The sequence below is a fragment of the Gilbertella persicaria genome (assembly GCF_025201335.1).
Source record: "Gilbertella persicaria strain CBS 190.32 chromosome Unknown B0P05scaffold_12, whole genome shotgun sequence".
NCBI classification, from domain to species: domain Eukaryota; kingdom Fungi; phylum Mucoromycota; class Mucoromycetes; order Mucorales; family Choanephoraceae; genus Gilbertella; species Gilbertella persicaria.
This window is the reverse complement of record NW_026251973.1, coordinates 93,525-114,222: the sequence shown is the minus strand read 5'-3', so window position 1 is coordinate 114,222 and position 20,698 is coordinate 93,525. Positions and strand designations below refer to the sequence as shown.

General features: G+C 36.9%; 11 protein-coding genes and 1 non-coding gene across 12 annotated transcripts; 8 read left to right on the top strand and 4 right to left on the bottom strand.

The window, feature by feature from the left end:
- The first annotated feature begins 43 nt into the window (after positions 1-43).
- B0P05DRAFT_534670 (uncharacterized protein) lies at positions 44-585 on the top strand. Its single transcript, XM_051577351.1, has one exon. The coding sequence runs from the start codon at positions 241-243 to the stop codon at positions 499-501; it is 261 nt and encodes an 86-aa protein (XP_051436502.1). The 5' UTR covers positions 44-240; the 3' UTR covers positions 502-585.
- Positions 586-2,186: 1,601 nt separating this feature from the next.
- B0P05DRAFT_t34 lies at positions 2,187-2,260 on the bottom strand. Its single transcript has one exon. It is a non-coding gene; the product is annotated as a tRNA-Asn (tRNA).
- Positions 2,261-2,448: 188 nt separating this feature from the next.
- On the top strand, positions 2,449-4,936 carry B0P05DRAFT_585523 (SWIRM domain-containing protein; the record flags this gene model as incomplete). The annotated part of the gene is made up of 3 exons (XM_051582449.1): positions 2,449-2,929; positions 2,973-3,727; positions 3,758-4,936. 3 exons carry the CDS (start codon positions 2,449-2,451, stop codon positions 4,934-4,936), a joined length of 2,415 nt encoding a protein of 804 aa, XP_051436501.1.
- A 1,033-nt stretch (positions 4,937-5,969) lies between these two features.
- B0P05DRAFT_534665 (histone methylation protein DOT1-domain-containing protein) lies at positions 5,970-7,977 on the top strand. Its single transcript, XM_051577350.1, has 5 exons — positions 5,970-6,209; positions 6,264-6,351; positions 6,395-6,795; positions 6,845-7,073; positions 7,125-7,977. The coding sequence occupies exons 1-5, from the start codon at positions 6,107-6,109 to the stop codon at positions 7,510-7,512; spliced, it is 1,209 nt and encodes a 402-aa protein (XP_051436500.1). The 5' UTR covers positions 5,970-6,106; the 3' UTR covers positions 7,513-7,977.
- On the bottom strand, positions 7,125-7,977 carry B0P05DRAFT_534664 (uncharacterized protein; the record flags this gene model as incomplete). The annotated part of the gene is made up of 3 exons (XM_051577349.1): positions 7,125-7,539; positions 7,615-7,834; positions 7,876-7,977. 3 exons carry the CDS (start codon positions 7,972-7,974, stop codon positions 7,523-7,525), a joined length of 336 nt encoding a protein of 111 aa, XP_051436499.1. The 3' UTR covers positions 7,125-7,522.
- Positions 7,978-10,205, top strand: B0P05DRAFT_534662 (alkaline-phosphatase-like protein). Its single transcript, XM_051577348.1, has 7 exons — positions 7,978-8,327; positions 8,367-8,606; positions 8,657-9,045; positions 9,095-9,240; positions 9,289-9,712; positions 9,766-9,923; positions 9,971-10,205. Exons 1-7 carry the CDS (start codon positions 8,261-8,263, stop codon positions 10,041-10,043), a joined length of 1,497 nt encoding a protein of 498 aa, XP_051436498.1. The 5' UTR covers positions 7,978-8,260; the 3' UTR covers positions 10,044-10,205.
- Positions 10,206-10,833: 628 nt separating this feature from the next.
- On the top strand, positions 10,834-11,013 carry B0P05DRAFT_466875 (uncharacterized protein; the record flags this gene model as incomplete). The annotated part of the gene is made up of 1 exon (XM_051574358.1): positions 10,834-11,013. A coding segment is annotated over one exon (180 nt), but the record flags the coding sequence as incomplete, so codon positions are not given.
- Positions 11,014-11,935: 922 nt separating this feature from the next.
- B0P05DRAFT_534656 (ribosomal protein L23-domain-containing protein) lies at positions 11,936-12,738 on the bottom strand. Its single transcript, XM_051577347.1, has one exon. It carries the CDS (start codon positions 12,476-12,478, stop codon positions 12,071-12,073), a length of 408 nt encoding a protein of 135 aa, XP_051436496.1. The 5' UTR covers positions 12,479-12,738; the 3' UTR covers positions 11,936-12,070.
- A 140-nt stretch (positions 12,739-12,878) lies between these two features.
- On the top strand, positions 12,879-14,649 carry B0P05DRAFT_534655 (mitochondrial carrier domain-containing protein). The gene is made up of 6 exons (XM_051577346.1): positions 12,879-13,001; positions 13,052-13,211; positions 13,260-13,358; positions 13,400-13,525; positions 13,580-13,741; positions 13,791-14,649. Exons 1-6 carry the CDS (start codon positions 12,922-12,924, stop codon positions 14,172-14,174), a joined length of 1,011 nt encoding a protein of 336 aa, XP_051436495.1. The 5' UTR covers positions 12,879-12,921; the 3' UTR covers positions 14,175-14,649.
- Positions 14,650-14,692: 43 nt separating this feature from the next.
- On the top strand, positions 14,693-16,450 carry B0P05DRAFT_534648 (major facilitator superfamily domain-containing protein). The gene is made up of 8 exons (XM_051577345.1): positions 14,693-14,797; positions 14,846-14,949; positions 14,996-15,182; positions 15,232-15,698; positions 15,748-15,812; positions 15,861-16,040; positions 16,087-16,108; positions 16,154-16,450. Exons 1-8 carry the CDS (start codon positions 14,706-14,708, stop codon positions 16,342-16,344), a joined length of 1,308 nt encoding a protein of 435 aa, XP_051436494.1. The 5' UTR covers positions 14,693-14,705; the 3' UTR covers positions 16,345-16,450.
- Positions 16,451-18,426, top strand: B0P05DRAFT_534646 (phosphatidylinositol-glycan biosynthesis class S protein). Its single transcript, XM_051577344.1, has 8 exons — positions 16,451-16,500; positions 16,547-16,680; positions 16,739-17,027; positions 17,075-17,175; positions 17,221-17,403; positions 17,445-17,658; positions 17,702-17,895; positions 17,936-18,426. The coding sequence occupies exons 1-8, from the start codon at positions 16,482-16,484 to the stop codon at positions 18,395-18,397; spliced, it is 1,596 nt and encodes a 531-aa protein (XP_051436493.1). The 5' UTR covers positions 16,451-16,481; the 3' UTR covers positions 18,398-18,426.
- On the bottom strand, positions 18,427-20,626 carry B0P05DRAFT_534643 (mitochondrial carrier domain-containing protein). The gene is made up of 2 exons (XM_051577343.1): positions 19,359-20,626; positions 18,427-19,292 (listed from the first exon to the last, which is right to left on the bottom strand). The coding sequence occupies exons 1-2, from the start codon at positions 20,553-20,555 to the stop codon at positions 18,462-18,464; spliced, it is 2,028 nt and encodes a 675-aa protein (XP_051436492.1). The 5' UTR covers positions 20,556-20,626; the 3' UTR covers positions 18,427-18,461.
- Positions 20,627-20,698: the final 72 nt, after the last annotated feature.

Below are 20,698 nucleotides of genomic sequence, written 5' to 3'. Positions count from 1 at the left end.
TTAGTTTCTCTTTCTTTTTTTTTTTTTCTCTATTATACTAAAAAGCAAGAAAAAGAAGGATAGTGAATTTGCTACATGCTTTAGTTGAAATTATCCTAATTTTCATAAAATATCTATAACTGATTTTATTCTATCTTTCCTTAATTTCTAAACTTTGTTCATTTCTTTATCTTGTTATTGGTGGGACAAGGAAAAACATTTGCTTTGCTCCAAAAATGGAAGTTTTTCTTCGTTGTCCACATGGCAAATTTTTCTCACAATACTCCGTTCGGCCAGTCATTTCTCACGGTGCGATCAATGGATACGATAGGCTTATTTATAAAGAGTCCCTTTAAAGATACGCATAATGAGAAAGCCAATAGAGATGGAATAAACAATAGAGTTTATCCGAGAAGAGGAATGAGTTTTAATTCGTCGATCGTCTTATTCTTTTGTCACATGTGTAGTATAATTTTTACTTTAGGCAATTTCTGCCTAAAGTGCTACTTACTGTATGTATAATGTTGTGCTTCAAGTAGTACAGCTAGAAAAAAAAAGGGGGGAAGAAACGATAGATAGATGTTAAGATAAAGCAAGAAGAAAAGGGTCAATGACTATATTCTCTTTTTCCAGTAGAACAACGAGATAAAAAAAGGGTCTTGGTATTGCTGGGAGTGAATTGATTTCCCAAAAGAAAAGGTTTTAGACCTTTTCATTCGATAGACTCTTATGACTCAATACCAATTAATTGATAAGATTTAGTAAATGGAAAAATACGACAAATCTATATTTTTTTATTTGTCATTCTCTCTCCTTCACAAACAAGTCTCTCTCTTTTTTTCTACTTTAGAGATGAAACTCGAATGGTTTTTAAACCCTATCGATTTTTTCGATAATATTATTGCTACTGGAAAGTATTTAGATTTAACCACTATTTTTATCATGTACTACTTCAAATAAGGGTATTACGAATACACATATAAATTTGTACAAAAGACACAAAATAGGTAATCTCAACTAGATGTTTTTTCACACACTCATTTGCACAGTGTTTCTTGGGTGAGATGCCCGGCTCTCATGTCTTTTATATTTTATACTGAGACAAAAAAGAGGAGATCATAAAATCATGCGTTAGCTAGCTTATGTTTCTCAGGGTTCGAATTAAGGTTTCTTTTTTTTTCTAGATTTAGAAGCGGTGTGTGTATTTGGCAATACAAATAGCATCTACAACAAACAAAAACACGTATGACAAATTCGCAAAGATAACGCCCAACAACTAGTACATTTTGGTTGTAAACTTTCTTGGTTGCTTATCTATTTTCTTTTTCTTCTTAGTAAGATAATCATCAGACCTTTTCTGGAAAAGAAAGGAGCATTATTATTGAGATCAATGCAATCCTTTGTTTGAATGCGAGAAAGAGAGTACGTTGAGACTTGTAACAAAGTGCCTGATGTCGTTGAGTATCACTTGAGTTAGCATTTAGTAACACAATCGTCATGAAAGTCTGTGAAGTTATACACCGCGGATTTATTGAATACGGTTTTGAGTTTGACAGGATGAGCTTTGCATTTGCTGTATGCGCTTTAAGATAACAATGGATACTTTTGATAAGCACAAGATTTGATGATAGAAAGCAAGAAAATCATATGCAAACACCATCATTATAGTAACATGTTAAGTAAGTGCATGATTTGTAACTATAAACCAAACCAAAAAACTAATTGTGCTTACAAATCAACGCTACTGAATACTTTTTCCCTTGAATATCTACACTAGAGCGATTGTTTCCTGAGGTATAGTACTTGCTTGCCCATAGTTATTCTAATACAAACAGTAAAATAGAAGGTCTTGACATGTTGATATCTGTTTAATTTAAAAGCAGTAGCATGTCTGTTCCTGAGTATCTTAGTTCAAAAACAAGAAAATAAATAGTAGGACAGCCCAATACTTTATGTATGTCTTAAGACTGATTACGAAATGTCCAAGAAAATCTACTGCTGAGATATTTCAAAGCTTTACTATATCATTATCCTAAAAGGATTTGTTATATGACAAAATAACTTTAGAATACTATTCAAGTTCATTCTGCTCAGAACTACTAACGATAATGCTTGATTCTCAATAGCGTTGCATTCAAATAAGCAATCTCGATCATCTCACAAAGAAAAAGAAAAAAAAAAAGGGCCCTAGCCAAAAGAAAAATAAACGCTCCTAGGTGGGCTCGAACCACCAACCTCCTGATTAACAGTCAGACGCGCTAGCCAATTGCGCCATAGAAGCTCTTGTTGAAAATTTTTTTAGCTTTTATATATCACTCCTTAAAAATTAGAGATCACGTGCATAATGACGTCACCTTTTTTCTGTTAAACGCGCTTACTGTTGGTCTGTCTGTGAACAAAGTCACTTTTTCCGTCTCCTTTTTGTTTCCTCCCTCTTTAAGCTATATGCTTTGAAACGCGCTTATTGCTATGACCACCACTGCCAAAGAACAACCACCCAACATTGATCTCAACTATTATGAACAGCCCAGTATCATTTCTTATTTTGATGCTATTCTAGATGATTTAAAAAATGACCTTGCATCCTTTGGATGTGATACCGCGTTTACAGCACCCGAGCTTGCTTATTTTACTGGTCGATTTCTCAAGTTCCAACAAGAGGCTCCTATGGCTCGTATACCTACACGCTTCTTCAATGTAGAGGCACTTGCAAAACCATCTCCTCTCTATACTATTCTTCAGACAGCTTACAGTTTTCAATCAGACAAGGACTTGAGTGATTGGCAATTTGATGCACCTGAAAATAAAGATGTCTATATTCAATTGATTGATGTGGTTAAACAACAACTTGTTCAAGAAGGATATGATGAGACACCAATGATTGGGTTTGATACACAAGTAGAGGCACACCAACGACAAGCATGGTCACAGATGGTACATCTATTAGGAGGTAAGTTAAAAATCAAGTACGCTAGACACTGATGAGATCATAGGTCAAGTGGTGGATGTGCCCAATGCAACTCATATTGTGTACAATAATACGGATCCTGTCTTTCATCCAGCAGAGAGAGCATATTATGTCCAAGAGACGCAATACAACAGATCATGGATTCATTTTGTGGGTTTACCAGAATCACATAATCAATGGGTAGAAGAACTACCACCTAACCAAGTTTCCAAACCTACTGTCAGCATACCATATCACTTAAGAGCTACTTGGCTCTTGGATAGTTTTACATATAAAGAATGGATGGTACCTGAAGACTATGACTATCCAGACAAACCAAGTCTAAAACGATCTGCTACCATGGACAGTGTAGACAACCCAAACAAGAAGCTCAAGACACCTGAAGAGCATGAAGAGATCAAGACAGAACCTCTTTTACCCATCAACCTTTCAGCTATACCCTTACCTGAAGAAGATCCACAACGTTATCTTTCTATTCAGGCACATGATATCATTATTCCATCTTATGCTGGCTGGTTTGATATTACCTCTGTACATCCTATTGAATCTAAATCACTACCTGAATTCTTTAATAATCTCAACAAATCCAAGACACCCACTGTCTATAAAGAATACCGTGATTTTATGGTGAATACGTATCGCATGAATCCAGTAGAATATTTGACGATTACTGCCTGTAGAAGAAACCTAACGGGTGATGTGTGTTCTATTTTACGTGTGCATTCATTCTTGGAACAATGGGGATTAATTAATTATCAGGCAAGGGAGTTATGTTGTCTTGTTTGTGGTTATTGATGGTTTATTCTATAGGTGGATCCTGAAGCCAAATTCTCATCACTAAGTGCATCTTTTGATAGTCAATTCAAAATAGTACTCGATAAACCTTCAGAGATAATAACAACAAAAGAAGAAGAAGAAGAAGAACAAGTAAAAGAAGAACCAGTGACAACACATTATGACTTTAACAAACCAACAGAACAACAGACATGTTCTAGTTGCGAAAATGACTGTGCTGATGAACAATACTGCAGTACAACAAAATCTGATTTCTATCTCTGTCGTACATGTTTCGTCGAAGGCAAATATCCACCCAATCAAAAGAGTGGTCATTTTGTATTAGAAAAGACAAGACAAACAGAAGAGCCAATGGAAGAATGGACTGAAGAAGAAGAAGCCATGCTACAAGAAGGACTGAACCTGTATGATGATGATTGGGAAAAGATTGCAGAACATGTAGGCACACGGACACACGATGAATGTGTCTTACACTATCTTGAACTACCTATGCAAGATCCATTTCAACATGCTGAATTAAAGGAATTGGGTTTATTGCAATATGATACAGCACAGCATAAAGAAAATCCAGTGATGGCTGCTGTTGCCTTTTTAGCATCTTCTGTTAAACCACAGGTAGCAACAGCAGCAGCAACAGGCCATGTAGCAGAGATAGAAAAAGAACCAGAGCAAGAGGATTCACTATTGGAATTAACTACCATGCTCACTAGACACAAACTCACTCATTATCAACAGCAGCTAACACACTATGAAGCACTCGAGAATATGGTAGAAAGACAAAAGAGACTGTTGGAGAAAGAAAGACGTCAATTAGAACATGATCAGACTGCATTAAAACGAAACATATTGAATATCCGTCTTGAAATGACAAAAAAGAGTAGTTCTGCTACTGCTATTGCCAATAGTATCACACCTGCACAACTACAACAATTGGCTGGTCATAGTCCATCCATGTTTCTTCAGGGTATGCTACCACAACCACAACCACCATTACCACCACAACATGTACTGCAACAACAACAACAACAACAACATTCTCCTCAAGTATTACAACAATTACAACAACAACAACAGCAATATCACTTGCAAATGCAAATACAGCTACAGCAACAACGTCTTCAAGCACAGCGACAACAACAACAACAACAACAACAACAGCAGCAAGGTTTTAACAACATGATGTCCAATAAGTAATAAGTTTAATTGTTTAAAACATTAAATGCTTCAATTAATAAACAATCATGCATCTATCAAAATACTGTCCCCCCAAAAAAAAGTTGTTTCTTATATTCTAAATGTCAAGCCAATTCATTACAGTAATGAAGATAAGTGTCTAAGCTTCTGCAACGGTTTATTATAAATAACAATATGAAATAAAATGACATGAAAACTTGCTTTTTCTAAGCATAGTCTTATGACAAGAAAACAACCTTATCTCTTCCTTGCCCTGTTTATCCTAGGCACTCATAAGTACTAAACCTAATGATTTGAATACAACAGACAAGAAAAGAAAGGTTGTTGCTGACTCAATTGATATTCAAGATGCTTCTTTAGTGATATCTATTGTTGATGATTTTATTGTAGAAGTTCAGCTAACCTTATAACCCACTAGATTGGCATAAAGTAGTTCAATTTGTTGGTGACAGAGACACAGGTGTAGAAAAAGAGGCAATGTCTGTATCGCAAATGAATACAAGACTTCACAGACATACGTCTATTGTCTCGAGTATCTAGAGTATCCTTGTTTTGTTGAAGAAAGAAGAATGGAAAGATGATCAAAAGGCATACAAAGGGTCTCTGTCAAGCATGGTCGATCTACCAAGTCTCGGGATGCCCTCTCATCTCTTGCAATAAGTCTATCTGGATTGGCCTTACGCCTTCTCGGAGTACCTATACTCCAATTCTACCAACATCAAATCAGTCAATATGAAACTGAAAACTTCTGTAAGAAGAGGAGAATAGCCACTTGCCATGCAATTAATCTCTATTTCTGTGACTCGATTTTTTCTATTGCATTTAGTGCTGTTCTGTTGTTTCGTTCTTTCTCTCCCTGTTTCTTTTTTTTTTTCTAAAACTATAATGACCATGATTGAATCTTCCAAGAAAGAAGAGAGAAATCATCTTCTGACTGAAAAAGACCAAAATAAGCAAACTATTGCCTTACCTCCCAAGAAAGTCATGGCTAGTAAACTTGCAGCAGCAGCAGCAGCAGCAGCAGCAGCAGCGGCGGCGGCAGTGACATCGACAGCATCGACAACTGCGACTACCACTACCAAGACATCTAACTATACAGCCAAGCTAGTTGAATCCACCTCTACTACACCACCTAAAAAAGAGACTATCAAAAGACGTTTATCAAGCTCTATGGATAGTCATCGAGACAAGAAACCAGCTCCTGCCAAGCCCTGTAAATCAATTACTCATTCAGATAGAATAGTACAAGCTGAAATAGCACAATACAGACCTTGTAAGTCATAGAGAACCGAATGATTGGACTATCTTATTTACTTCTTACTATTAGATTTCACTGAACCAGAATCAGACGCCATGAGTAAAGACAAGCATCTCAGTGTTGTCCTTGAATACCCTGGATCTGTTGAACCAGAAAAGTAAGTAGGCATATACATGATAAAAAATAACTTATTTTGTTAGCTTTCTTTTGCTTAAACCTGTCATCAGGAATGCAACAGGCAAAGGCTATGACGAGGATGAAGAAGACAAGGATGAATATAACCCTATCACGGACATTATGCGCACAGCTGAATTGATTTATGAATCCTATCTTTTGCCTGAACAGCAGCATTTGTTGGGTAATCAATCCCATGGTATCATGCGTAATTTGACAAAATATCGTAATCGTCGTAATGCGGCCGGGTTTGTTCAAGCTGTTAAGGATTTTAATAAGGTGATACGACAATTGAAAGCAGAAGGTGTGATGAGTCAAAATGCAAAGACTATGTGCCACCCAAGCTATGATTTAGCCTGTCATATCTTATTTCAAGTCTATAGTCGTACAGTAGCACGTCAAGCAGAAGCATTGAATAACTACCAAGGTAAGCATACCCTTTTTAAGCCAATATACTTATATATATATATATAAAGCCTTTTCAAATAATGTCTATGGTGAAATCAACCCTATCTTGGTCAAGGAGTTCATTACTAAAACAGGTCTTAATTCACGCAGTGTATTTATGGATATGGGATGTGGTATTGGTAATGTTGTTTTACAAGTAGCAGCACAAACTGGATGTGAAGCATATGGTATTGAGATTATGGAAACACCATGTAAATTTGCAAAAAGACAGCTAAAAGAATATGCAGCCCGTATGAAGTAAGTCATGATATGAAATACCTATCGATGACTGATGACCCTGTCTACTAGAGCCTGGCGCCTTCCTACAGGTAAAATTCATTTTAGACATGGCGACTTTTTAGATGTTGCGGCCAATGATCTGTACTCTACCTTGAAAAGATCAGATGTATTGTTAGTCAATAACTATGCTTTTGATGCTGCTACCAATCAAGCACTCGCTCAACTGTTTCTAGACTTGAAAGAAGGCACCAAGATCATTTCACTCAAATCCTTTGTACCCAAACACCACAAAATCAATCAGCGTACACTGAATATGCCTGAATCTATTTTACGAGTAGAAGCATTTGAATATTATTCTGAAGCTGTGAGTTGGACAAACAATGGTGGTCAATACTATATTGCCACAGTGGATCGTAGTCGCCTTGCACCTTATTTTGAAGAAATGTATGGACGATAATATTTATTGATTAAACTATGACATCCCCTATTGTGTTGATGATGTATGTTAAAAAGAGTGACATAAGAAAGAATAAGCCTGTATTATAGAAATCACACCAACCATGATGTATGCCTGGTTTACATGTATAACTACTGATTTCATAGCACATACAGACACCAAATAATGCAGCCAACACTAAATCAAATAAGATCAATAAAAACCGTTTGATTTGAATTGATTTTGTGATATAGAATACACTCCACACAATGGATAACCAGCATATCACCCAACCATAATACAATAGACCCAGTGTCTCAAAGGGTGGAGGCTCTTTTGAATACTGTCATCATAGGTAAATATTGTACACCATCATGTTCTTACCGGTGATGCACCTATTTGAAATCCAAAGGCACCTATGGCTGCTATCAATTGCCATATACGAATACACCATTGAATTAAGCTTGATTTCTTCTTTTCCATTTTATAAGAAAGAAAAGGAAAGAATACAAAAGGAGGGGAAGTAAATCAAAAAGGAGTGTCATCGGAGTTCTGTAGTGCATATATAAACCCCCCTTCCTTTTTCTCTTTTCTATTCTTTTTCTTTTGTTTTTTATTGTCTAATATGGTATTTAACTATACGCTTTTACCTTTAAAAGAAAAAGACGATATTGAGATTGCTATTAAAGTATGTATTGCAATGTATGATTTAAACTTTTGATTTGTCCATATATAGAAACCGAGTTATGCATCTGCATGTCATCGCTTTATGCATTATCTTTTCATGTTGATGATGATGTTGACTATCGTATTGACTGTCTTCAATATGCCTAAGAGTAAGCAAACAGGACACGACAAGTATTAAACATGCTTAGGACATGCTCAACCTAACGTCATTTTGATGATCAGTGATGGGTTTGGACCTGCCTCTGAAACATTTGGACGTCAATATCATGCAAGAATAAACAATTTACCTGTGAAGACTATGTTTCCTTTAGATCACATCATAGTGGGCCAAATCCAGACTCAAAGTAGTTCGAGTTTGATTACAGATAGTGCAGCAGGAGCCACTGCCTTTGCCTGTGGTATCAAGACATTTAATGGAGCCATTGGAGGTAAGATCCATCGTCTATCTTTAATCAAATGTACTGAATCAATCTCTAAGTGGACGATAGAAGCACACCTTGTGGTACTCTCTTGGAGTCTGCTAAAATACACCGCCAGATGAAGACAGGTCTTGTTGTCAAGTCTCGTATCACACATGCTACGCCTGCTGCTTTTTCTGCTCATGTCAATTGGCGTGATTTTGAAAATGATATCGCACAACATCAAATAGGACTCACGCCTTTAGGAAGAACAGTAGATTTGATGTTTGGTGGAGGATTATGTGAGTTCATTAGCAATCAGACAGACAACAGTTGTCGACAGGATGACAGGGACTTGTTAAAGCAAGCAAAAGATCAGTTTGGATGGCATATCATGACTGAAAAAGCAGCATTTGATAAGCTGGATGACAACGCACCTTTGCCTTTGATGGGCTTATTTGCTCACCATGTAAGTGGTGTCTTATAAAGACAATATGGTTGAACTAAGCATACATTAGCATATGGACTATGCCATGGATCGAGACCCTGCTACACAACCTTCTCTTGTCGAAATGACCAAGAAAGCATTGCATATCCTTAAAAAATCAAAGCATGGATTCTTCTTGATGATTGAAGGCAGTCGCATTGATATGGCAGCTCATGTGTAAGCATTCACAATACAAAAGCATATCTTTGATAATTAACATATTAGAAATGATCCTGCTGCCCATTATTACGAAATACTCGAGTATCAGCACACAGTGGCTGCCGTGATGGATTTTATTGATAAGCATCCAAACACACTCTTGATTTCTGTCAGTGATCATGAAACAGGTGGTCTCACTGTAGGTAGACAAGTGACTGAAGAGTATCCTGAATATGAATGGAACCCAGAAGCACTTCAATATGCTATAAACTCGACTGAAATCCTGAGTTTAGCCTGGGCAAAAGCGGTAGAGGCAGGAACAGACACAAAAGAATTCCTGGTCGAAATTATCCTCAAGCACGGCTTAGGCGTACAAGACACAACACAACAGGAATTTGATAAATTATGGGCCTGGAAAGAGACTGGAAAAGGACCCGAGTATTTCGCATTGGTGCTATCAGACGTGTTGAGCACAAGAGCCCAGATTGGTGTAAGACCATAAAAACTCAATGTAGGACATTGAACTCACCCCCTTTTGACAAGTGGACCACGATGGGACACACTGGTGTAGATGTGAACTTGTATGCCTATGGTCATGCATCAAAGCGACTCCGAGGTAACCACGAAAATACTGAAATTGGTGATTTGATTGTAGATTATCTTAAATTGGATTTGGATGACATTACAAAACGATTGAAAGGGTAAATATTTGTAGTACTAAATACAAAAATTCACTTATCTCTATTAGGGATAAAACATGGAATGACAGTGTAAAGAAGAGCGTATTCAACAAGCAATATCAGTATCGCTTTTCATTTTAACATATTCGTGGAGGAGATTGGAATAGCCTTACGTAAGGTACCCTGAATAAATTATGTAAGAGAACTTTGTTGTCCAGCAAAAATAAAAAATAAAAATAAAAATGATCGAGTCCTTTCTTTTTTGCCTTTAAAAGACAATCATAAAACCAAATGAGTTATCATTTTGTTTTGCTTATGAATGGTATATTTTAGCAGTCAATGGAATACATTACGGGGAAAGGAGACCCCTATTTACATGGCATGCTGGTGTTTAAATTAATATCAATAGAACTGTCAATTTCTTGAGTTATTGTATCGATAAAAAAAAAAAGGATTGTCTTTAAAGTACTTGGCTTCCTGTTTGAAATAAGCTTGTTTCTTATCCTTCTTTGGTTAATTTACGTCTCCATGTTTACTCCATATTGTAAATCAAAACCAACCAAATTCAATAATTATAAAACAAAACACTGTACAATGACCCATTGTCTCTGCTGTAGGATGGTTAAGCATGACCTCTGTTGTGTAGCCGATATAATGAGAAACATGCTTTTTTTTTTTTCTGTACAAATATAGTTCCCCGCTTTTTAATGCTTTTCCCGACCACACGGGTTAAACGAAAAGGGTTCCCCGATTTTTCATTCTGCTGAATTCGCGGTAAAAAAAAAAGAACTTGGTGCCAATTACGTGAATGAGAATTGGAACCCTGAGATTCACTATTTCCCGCTTTTACTCCAGTGGTCCCGCTTTCTTTGTCTTTATTTTTGTATATAAATGATAATCTTCTTTTTTTTCCTTTCCGTTCCTTTCCAAAATGCAAAAAGAATTAAGGCCTTATACATGCGACTTTTGTGATAAATCATTCTTGCGATTAGAACATAAAGTACGCCATGTTCGTACACATACAGGCGAAAAACCTCATGCTTGTTCATTTGATTTCTGTAATAGACGTTTTGCTCGATCAGACGAACTTCGGCGCCATATTCGAGTACACCAATCAAGTTGCGAACGCATACTTAAACAGAGAAAGAAAAAAAATAGCAAGCACCCCGTCATGGAAGAAGATGATTATTTACGGCAACATTGTTCCATTCTTCGCTTGGGTTCTTATTTGACTCATTATCAACCACCTCAAGGCACCACCACTGCCGCCTCCCTAGAACTGAATGAACGAGCAAAGCGCGCTCGTGAACGCCGAGCGTCTTCTCAATCTGAACTGCACCATTGTCTTGCGAATGGTTGTTTTAAATCCTTCTGGAGAAAAGGACAACTTGTTCGACACATTTATGCCTATCATGGCATTCAAGTGTCTCGAGAAGATGTGCTTGATAAACAAAAGATGACTGCCTTGTTTGATCATTCCTCTTTACTTCAACGTCGGTCTTATAGTGACGATTCTTCCTCTTCTTCTTCACCAGCACCCGAAGAAAACACACAACATGCTTTGGTCACCATAGGACCTACTTTTTTTCAAGAAATGCCAATAACTCACATAGAAAGATATTCTTTACCATCATGTAAGGATATTTTGGCACCTCCTTCTTTATTATCACCTCCCTTATTTCATCCTATTTCTACCAACTGTACACTTCCTTCATTTAAAACTCTCTTTTGCTAGTTCCATGTATATATATATATATCTTAGAAAATAAACATTCTTCTTCCTCTCTTTAACAATAAGGTGTTTCCTAAATGGAAGATAAAATAACCGATATGTAGAATGTGTATTTTGAACAAATTACAAGCAGATTCCGCTTTATAATGTTCAATTCAGGTTACACTTTTATTCCCACAGAACGTTAATGAATTCTCCTGCCAATGACTTAAATAGCTGTTTCTTAAAAGAAATCAAGCGGCAACGGCCGAAACAATCAGGTTCTTTTTTTTTTCTTTTTATGGGGAAACCTTTTTTTTTTTTTTTTATATTTAGAAAGCAGTTTCAAGCGGTAAAAAAAAAGATTAAACGAATAAGCCGCGCAAGGATGTTCAAATTAGAGGAACAAGTTTGTGTTTTTACATAAATGATTATTTACATTATTTATTTCTATCTATTATTTTTGCTTCTGTTCAGCTTCCATCCTTGCTTGTAATTGATCGTTGACATTCTTTAACTCGACTCTTTCATTTTCGGGTGCTCTGATACGCCATCCCTTTGTCTTACGCATAGCGGCCTTTGATCCCAACTTGGCTTGTTCTTGATCCAATTTACACCACTCAGGTTCCTTGGGCCATTCAAAGACTTGATCAAGCGTAACAATAGCTTTTTTATAAGCTGCTTGTGATACTTCAACTTTGCCGTTACGTCCCTTTTTATGAACTGTTCCATAATTCATTGTGCGTACTTCTTGTACTTGAACACCGTAAATGTTGGTTAAATAAGAGTGAATATCAAACTTGTTGCAGCTGGGTGGCACACGGAAAGCAACTTGATTAGGTTGGAGATTAGGTGCTCGAACCATTTTAAACACAATGTTGGGTAAATAGACCTTTTCTATTCAAACGTTAGTCACCCATCGTTTTTAAATAAAGACAACACGTACTCAAGCCTTGACGAAATGTAGATGCCATGCTTTTATATAGAACAGAAAGGTAGGGGGGTAAAAAAAAAGAAAACAAGGTCCGAACTTGAAAAAAAGAGCAAGTTAGGACAAGTCACGCAAAGCCTCTGGATGTGCGGTCATTTTGATTGGTGGTTGTGATAGTAATGCTCTTCTTTGTCATGCTTGATAACAAAGCAGTGTTGTAGTTGCCTAGCAACATGACTTGATCGGATTACTGTCACTAAGCAGCCTTAGATCCTATTGAAATCGTGTCTGATTTGGGTTCACTGATTGACAGTGCTTTTTCTTTTTTGGGTCATATTAAATTTTTATATATTTTTTTCTTTTTTATTTTTTTTCTTATGTCTTCACATATCATTTCTTCTAAACTAAATGCAAACGAGCTAGCTTTATGTGGTGGCTTTGCAGGCCTTACCACAAGGTAATATGAGTCTCTTATCCTGCTTTCTGTTTTTTAATTCTTTATGACAGACTCGCCATCTCTCCTCTTGACGTTGTCAAGATCAGACTTCAGGTTCAACCAGAACGTTATACTCTAAGACAATTGCTTTCCAAACAAGCCAAAAATAACATTAAATACTCTGGCATTACACAAGCATTCAAAACTATTTTAGCAGAAGAAGGGGTCAAGGTAAAAAAAAAGATGATCCATAAAGTATATATTCATCTATATATCTAGGGGTTTTTTAAAGGCAATGTAGCTGCAGAATGGCTTTATGTGACTTATGGTATTTCTCAATTTTATGCCTATTATTTTCTTGATGATTTTATGAAAAAGGTTGGGATGATTTCTTGATTAGATATACTTACTTTTAATAGCAACATCAAGTATCACCCGCAATAAAGCCGTTTATATCAGGTATGCTTGCAGGTAGTTTTGCTACAGCGACAACATATCCATTTGATCTATTGAGAACACGGTTTGCCATGCAAGGTGAAACAAGAGTAAGTTCAAGATTGAACCATTTAGCCCGGTATTGATTCGGTTACATTTTCTAGGTTTATAATAACATGTTACATGCCGTGTTGGATATTTATGAAAAAGAAGGTGTCCGAGGATTTTACCGTGGATTGGGATCTTCGATTACACAAATCATGCCTTATATGGGTTTGATGTTCTTTAGTTATGAAGGGTTGTGCTCTATGGCTCAATCACTCAAGGTATACATCACAAACATGGTTGACATATAACTCATGTTTACACATTCAGGACAAGAAGGTCATTCCAGAAGACCATAAGCGAATGCAAGACATGCTTTGTGGCTCATTAGCAGGTATTATCAGTAAAACTGGTGTTTTCCCCTTAGATGTGGTTAGAAAACGATTGCAAGTCCAAGGACCTCATATGTCAGAATATGTTGTTTCCAAGATCCCTAGTTATAGTCGAGATAATTCAGTGCTTGGATGTATACGAAAGATGGTTGCAACAGAAGGCGTTTGGTCTTTGTATAAGGGTATTGTGCCTGGATTACTAAAGGCAGGACCCTCAGGAGCAGTTTATTTCTTGATGTTTGAGTTGGCAAAAGATGGTATAACTGTACTAAAAGAATCAGGTTTTCGTATTGTGTCTGACAAGTCTACCTTGAATACGTGATATCTCTTTTGCTTTCTTTATACCCCGCCTTTATTTTTTGAACATCAACACAGACTGAAATAATTCATGCAACAGGTATTTTATTATTATTCTCCAAAATTTAGCTGCATAATTCGATCTGTTATTAAAAATGCATGGATAAAAAATCTAATTGAACCTGTCAATCAAAAGTAAAACAAAAGGACATATTATCCTTATGATATATGACAAACTCAAGTGTCAAACTGTGGAACAATATGCTGCTCAATTTAAATATCCGCTCTATTGGGCAATATGTAGATTGTTTGTATGTGTAAACAAATATTTCATTTGAATTTCTACTATAATTAGATGGTGGGAAAAAGATCAGCAGAGTAATTGAAGCTTAAAGTTTCCATTGGCAATACTTGTTTAAAAATACCATTTTTGATAGAGAAGTTCATTCTCCATTGGTCAAGATTGTGACTATGCTCTGTAATCTACTTCTTTAAGTTCCCCTGAATAAAAAAAAAAAATTCTTATCTTTTTCTTTCTTTTTTCTTTGATAAAGTGATGGAAGAAGATTATTCTAATAAATCAGCATGGACAAGAGCACGTCATTCTCGTATTGGTGTTGCTTGTGTTGTTGCACTTACATTGTTTATGTATGTATACTTTATGTTTGCATGACCTAAATACTTAGACTATTCAAGTGATATGTTAGTCTATGGTGTTGTTATTCCTTGCCTTCCTGTTCTTGTGATTGAGCGTTTGCATGGTGATTCTACCATGGTTGGTTTATTATTCGGCTGTTATGGTTTGTAGATTGATTCATTGATCCATTATAATAACAAGAATCAAAGCTTTTGGTTTATTGATAGCTACTCCTATCTTTGCTATCCTTTCAGATCGTTACCACAATAGAAGATACCCTATGTTAGGTGGCATGCTCGGTATGGTGATTTCCACTCTGGCTTTTGCTATTGCAGATTCCTATGCTGTATTGATTTTAGCTCGTATGGCTCAAGGTATTGCAGGTGGTGCATCATGGTATGTAACTGTGCATCATAGACACATTGTTTACTTAATCTATGAACAGGACCATTGGCCTTGGTTTATTGGCTGATGTGTTTCCTACAAAGAAACTCGGTGTTGTTATGGGAACTGTCTTGACTGCACATACAGTAGGATTTGCCATTGGTCCTGCAGTAGGTGGGTTCTTGTATGAATATGGTGGATTTGCTGCACCCTTTTTGTTTTGTTCAGGATTTGCTGTCATCAACTTCCTGGCTATTGTTTGGTTAGCTGAGCCCAAGCATGATCATATTGAACAAACACAAGATCATGTTTCTCGAGCACAAGAAGATATAGACGAAACAACACCACTTGTCAAAAATAAGGATAGTCAAAAGAAGCCACTCACGATGATTGATCTCTTAAAGAATTGGCGCATTTTGTCTTGTGTCTTGTGTGTTACTATCAGTGCTTCTGTCTTTTCTGGCATTGAGCCTGCATTGCCTATTCATTTACAAAAGGAATATGATGCCTCTGCTTCTACTATTGGTCGTAAGTAGAACCATGACAAAATAGAATGAAACTCAGTCTTTACATCCAGTTATCTTTGTTACCATGGTCATTCCTGCTTTTCTTGCTCCTGCTATTGGCCATCTTTCTGATAAGGTAGAGAGTACTGGTATAAAAGTAGATAAACTAATCAGCCTACTATAGATCGGTAGACAAGTTATTTCTGCTACTGGCATGATCATGATGGCCATTGCTTCTCCTTTAGTTGCTTTGGGATATGGTTCTATTTGTTGGATCATTCCTCCTCTTATGGTCTTTGGTCTCTCTAGTCCTGTGACTTTGACTCCCATCTTGCCTGAAATGGGCGAAACTGTCAGTGAAATGGTAAGTCAACCAATGTTCTACTAAAGTGGCTAACTTATTGATCTAGGGTGGTGCTGCTTATGCTCAAGGTAGAATCTATCTATATGCTATATAATGTACTCATATTTCTGTAGTGTATGCATTGTACAATATGGCCTATTCGGTTGGTATGTTTGTTGGCCCTGTTGTTGCTGGATTGATTATGTCTGCTTCAGACTTTGAAACGTTAATGCTTGTGTTTGGTGCATCCTTGCTCATTTGTAGTCCAATTATGATGAATTGGGCTGCTGTATATAGAAAAACTATTGCCATCTTCTCTTCCTAATCATATATACGCTGTAGATAATGCATAATAAACTGTTTAACCAATGAAAACGTGTGCCTTATTCACTATAGAAACAAAGTCATGGTTGAATCACCGATGTTTTTCATCTTTTTTTTTCGTTTTTCTTTTCACCTCAGATGCAGCAAGACAACACAGGTAGAAAGAGTAAAGACAAACAAGTCATTTATTTACCTTTACTTAGATAAAGTGACGCGTCTTGTTGTGTTTGCCTTTTGGAGTGTAGTCTTGGTTGGCTTACCCTTTTGGTGGAAAACAACAGAAGTATATAGAGCTAGTTTACCGTTTGACGAGATTGATACACGATATCAGAAACAAGTAAGAACAGTGCTTTATTATTTAAAAAAAAACAGTTATTGAATCTATTCATTTTTAGGCATGCGATTTTGTAATGCCCACTCAATTGACTATCTTTGTTCCTCCACAACTCAATAAGCAAGAACAAATCATTTCTGATATCAAACGTCAATTATCAACACATTCAAGATACAAGGATCAGTTCCCTATTGATATTCTGATAAAAGAATGGATAGGAGATGTTGTGGAAGGACATGATGAAGCACCTATTGGCGATTATTTTATTTATGTTAATCAAGCAGAAAAAGACACTCTTTATGTTGGAAGTGAGAGATCAAGTCAATTAAGCATCAAAGACATGACACTAGGTGAGAGGAACAGAAGAGAATAAAGTATAAGCTCATGCTCTCCATAGATAGAGTGACAAAAGCCATTGCCACATTAATAACGCCCATTTACTTGAATAAACAAGAAAACTTGGGCAACATTGCCTGTCATGTTGAAGGCACAAACAAGGTAAGCATAGCGTCGTCTACAGACCAGCTTTTTAAGAGTATATAGAACGATGTGGCAAGCATGCGTGCACTCAAGTATTCTTCTCAATATGGAGCTACCATTAGTTTGATGAACAACAATCCAGAACATATGCGTATGGATTGGGATATTCGTGATGCCATCAATGCTTATTTCACTCCTTTTATCAAAGCTGTCTCTACTGTCTCTAACCTTACCATCACATCACAGGTAACATGGTTGTCTAATAAACAAACAATCTCATTTTGTAGATTCAAAATTATGCGCCATTGTCTTTGAAACCCAAATACAAGGAAAGAGAAGGCAAACCCAATTATTATTATTTTGAACCTCAGCATTTGCCTCACTTTGTCAATTCTGCAGAATGGAATTTAGCATCCACAATCACTTCATACCCAAGTATTCATTTCATTTTATATGTCCCCTCTGCTGATGAATCCCCACTTCGTATTCATGATGCTAAAGGTAAAGACCTATACATGCTGCCAATAGTAACCTTGGTTTACAGGACAACCTCTTTTGACAAGTGCGTTTCTTATTCCTCGCTGGGGAAGTGTTGTCATCAAAAACCCGCCTCGAAATGCAACTGGAGAATATCGATTTACCAAGCAAGATTTGCAGCCTATTATTAAGATCTTTGTTTCTCAATTGAGAAGCTTAATTGGTGTTCAAGACATGGAGAGTCATGTTCCCAAGCAATTGGTATGTGTCTTACTCTATTGACTTGTACTTATCGATAAAGGTACATGATTACCAAGTGACATTTGCACCAGCCACACACACAGGTATCACAACATTGGAAAAAGACAACTTAATTCGAACAAGAACACTTGAGAATGTTGTCAATACTATCTCTACTTTAAAATCTTTAGCTCAGTTGGTAGATGAAATCCCCAACATGGTAGTTCAAGATCATATTAGTGACAAAGTACATCATTCTTTGAATGCATTGGATCTTGTGGATACTGCTCTACGTAAGAGGGACTATTTGAATGCTTTGCAAAACTCAATTGAAGCGATTGAACTGGCTGAAAAGGCATTTTTTGATCCAACCATGGTATCTATGCTTTATTTCCCTGATGAGCATAAATATGCTATTTATATGCCATTGTTTGTACCTATTTCTGTTCCTTTAATGATGGCCTTGTTAAAGGAAATCAAGAAACTAAAGCAAGCAAAGACATTAAAGCAAAAAGAAGAATAATGTAAATATACATTTTTTTTATTTAAAATACACAAGAATAAGGACAAATTACACATACAGTCTATTATTTTTTGGTTGAGGGTTGATGGACACCAAATCGATAGTCAAGATCCAGCAACATTTTTAGTGCATTTGTAGAGCGAAGCGTAGTTTTGTGTTCAATAGTTTGTACAGGATTAACGATAGCTGTGGTAGTAGTAGTAGAAGTGGTATTTGCAGCAGATCCATGGCCAGGAAGGGGTAAGAATTGGTGTAAGAGTTCATACACAGTCAGAGTGACACCGAATTGAGGTGAAGAACGGAAGATACGAGCAGGGCCACCCTTAAAGAAGGCCTTGAATCCTTCTTCACGGAAGATCTTTCTAGCAGCATCAACAATACCATTGTATGTTGTCTGGCCTTTACGTGCTTCGACTTGCAAACGAGTCTTGATCACATCAGCAGGTGTTGTAAAGTAAGCAGCAGGCATACCGGCAATAGCACCAGCCATCAAAAGCTCAGTAATCTTCAATTTATGATCAGGACCTTCCTTAAACAAGTCTTTCTTCAAGTGAGCATAGGCAGGGAAATAGATGGCAGAGAAAGGCACGTCTCTTAAAAGACAGGCACTGACACCCTTATACAAACCAACAATACCCAAATGCTTTACGATCCAGATAGCAGAACGTTTAGGAGCAACTTCACCAGGAGCCAAATGCTTTAATTGTTCACCTTGGATTTGAAGACGAATCTTGACGATTTCCAAAGGATTTGTAAACACGACTTGAGATGCACCAGCAGCACCACCAGCAATCATTTCTTGCCAAAACTTGATCTCGCCATTGTTTCTACTGGTAAATTGACTACGAACAAAATCGTTGACAGTCAATTTGATGGCTTTTTCAGGTGCAACACCCTATCGCAGTATGATTAGAATCAAGCCCAAAATTAGATATATATATATATATATAGATTGACTTACCACAAGTTGAGGACCCAGACCTCGATACAGACCTGCAAAACCTTCATTCTTTATTACCTTTTTGAAACAGTCTAAACTGTTCTTGTATAAGAGTTCACCAACCACTTTTGATCTTTGATTTTGCATACGCGTCTTGACCAAATCAATAGGGTATACAGCAGTGGCACCAACAGCACCAGCCACTGAACCAAGTGCAAAAGAATAGGCGCTCTCAATGATTTGCCAAAGAGCACCATGCTTGGGTTGTTGAGGATGATCGACATATAATTTTTCAGTTGCTTCTTCTAATTCTTTATGCGATGTAGTCCAACGAGGATCCAAGATACGAGCAAAATCGTCTAAACTAAGCACACCAGAATCGTCATCAACACCAGCAAAATGGAAAATCACATCCACTTCCATAGGCGTAAAAGCAGTGTAACGACTGGCTTCATGAGCATGCTTTAAGAAATCAGCCTTGGTGATCTTTTTATCAGCATTGGCTTCAATAGCCTTACGAATCACAAGTTCCACCATATCGATATTGCGAATCACGTTATGAAAAGCAACCACAGAAGAGAAACTGATTTTGTTACTACTGGTGAGGTTACAAAGGGTAGGTAAATGATCGATCACATCGTCTGACAACTTGTGCTTTGCAACATCCAAAATAATCTTCTTAAAATCTTCAGGAGCAATAAAACCGGAATGATCCTTGTCATAATGCTTAAATTCTTGACGAAGACGTTCGCCTTGCAAACCCTTGATGAGTTGAGTGAACTCCTGGTAGCTTAATTCATGATGACCTTCTTTTGAACCAATGTATAGCTTGAGCCAATCGCAATCAAAGTCAAAAGGAACAGCGTCATCAGGCATATTGCTGGACAACACACTCTTGAACTGATCAAATGTTACCTTACCCGTACCATTTACGTCAAACACACGAAAAGCGACTTCGTACTCCGCATCAGGCTTTGACAATAAGTCTTCAAAAATCACAAAATCATCAAAAGAAATAGCCCCCTTGTTTGTTCTGTCTGCAATTTTGTACAAGAGTTCAAATTGATCTCTTTGGATCTTTTTGAAGTCTTCACCGGGTACGATGGCAGACAAAAAGTCTTCACGGGTCATGAATTTTTCCTTGTGTTCATTTTCAATGGTGGCGTATTTTTGAAAAGTACGACGGTACTGTTCTAAGCGACTCACTGTATCTGCCATAGTTATGTAAAGAAAAAAAAAGAAGCAAAGAAAGAGAGATAAAGAGAAAAAAGGAAGGAAAAAAAAAAAAAGGAAGGAGGGGATTTTACACACAAAGAGACAAAGTTCGTTAAGGAACGAGACAAAAATAAAATACGTGCACG

Bases quoted from the DNA above. Each gene is read 5' to 3' on its own strand.
- B0P05DRAFT_534670 (XM_051577351.1), top strand. From the start codon at position 241: ATGGCAAATTTTTCTCACAATACTCCGTTCGGCCAGTCATTTCTCACG.
- B0P05DRAFT_534665 (XM_051577350.1), top strand. From the start codon at position 6,107: ATGGATAGTCATCGAGACAAGAAACCAGCTCCTGCCAAGCCCTGTAAA. The intron at 6,210-6,263 runs GTAAGTCATAGA...TCTTACTATTAG, and splicing joins AATAGCACAATACAGACCTT to ATTTCACTGAACCAGAATCA. The intron at 7,074-7,124 runs GTAAGTCATGAT...CCTGTCTACTAG, and splicing joins GAATATGCAGCCCGTATGAA to AGCCTGGCGCCTTCCTACAG.
- B0P05DRAFT_534643 (XM_051577343.1), bottom strand. From the start codon at position 20,555: ATGGCAGATACAGTGAGTCGCTTAGAACAGTACCGTCGTACTTTTCAA. The intron at 19,293-19,358 runs GTAAGTCAATCT...ATACTGCGATAG, and splicing joins GTCTGGGTCCTCAACTTGTG to GGTGTTGCACCTGAAAAAGC.
- B0P05DRAFT_534662 (XM_051577348.1), top strand. From the start codon at position 8,261: ATGCATTATCTTTTCATGTTGATGATGATGTTGACTATCGTATTGACT. The intron at 9,046-9,094 runs GTAAGTGGTGTC...AGCATACATTAG, and splicing joins TGGGCTTATTTGCTCACCAT to CATATGGACTATGCCATGGA. The intron at 9,713-9,765 runs GTAAGACCATAA...CCTTTTGACAAG, and splicing joins GCACAAGAGCCCAGATTGGT to TGGACCACGATGGGACACAC.
- B0P05DRAFT_534646 (XM_051577344.1), top strand. The intron at 17,176-17,220 runs GTAAGCATAGCG...AAGAGTATATAG, and splicing joins ATGTTGAAGGCACAAACAAG to AACGATGTGGCAAGCATGCG. The intron at 17,404-17,444 runs GTAACATGGTTG...CTCATTTTGTAG, and splicing joins ACCTTACCATCACATCACAG to ATTCAAAATTATGCGCCATT.
- B0P05DRAFT_534655 (XM_051577346.1), top strand. From the start codon at position 12,922: ATGTCTTCACATATCATTTCTTCTAAACTAAATGCAAACGAGCTAGCT. The intron at 13,002-13,051 runs GTAATATGAGTC...TCTTTATGACAG, and splicing joins TTTGCAGGCCTTACCACAAG to ACTCGCCATCTCTCCTCTTG. The intron at 13,742-13,790 runs GTATACATCACA...TTACACATTCAG, and splicing joins CTATGGCTCAATCACTCAAG to GACAAGAAGGTCATTCCAGA.
- B0P05DRAFT_534656 (XM_051577347.1), bottom strand. From the start codon at position 12,478: ATGGTTCGAGCACCTAATCTCCAACCTAATCAAGTTGCTTTCCGTGTG.
- B0P05DRAFT_534648 (XM_051577345.1), top strand. From the start codon at position 14,706: ATGGAAGAAGATTATTCTAATAAATCAGCATGGACAAGAGCACGTCAT. The intron at 14,798-14,845 runs GTATGTATACTT...AGACTATTCAAG, and splicing joins GTTGCACTTACATTGTTTAT to TGATATGTTAGTCTATGGTG. The intron at 15,699-15,747 runs GTAAGTAGAACC...CTTTACATCCAG, and splicing joins CTCTGCTTCTACTATTGGTC to TTATCTTTGTTACCATGGTC.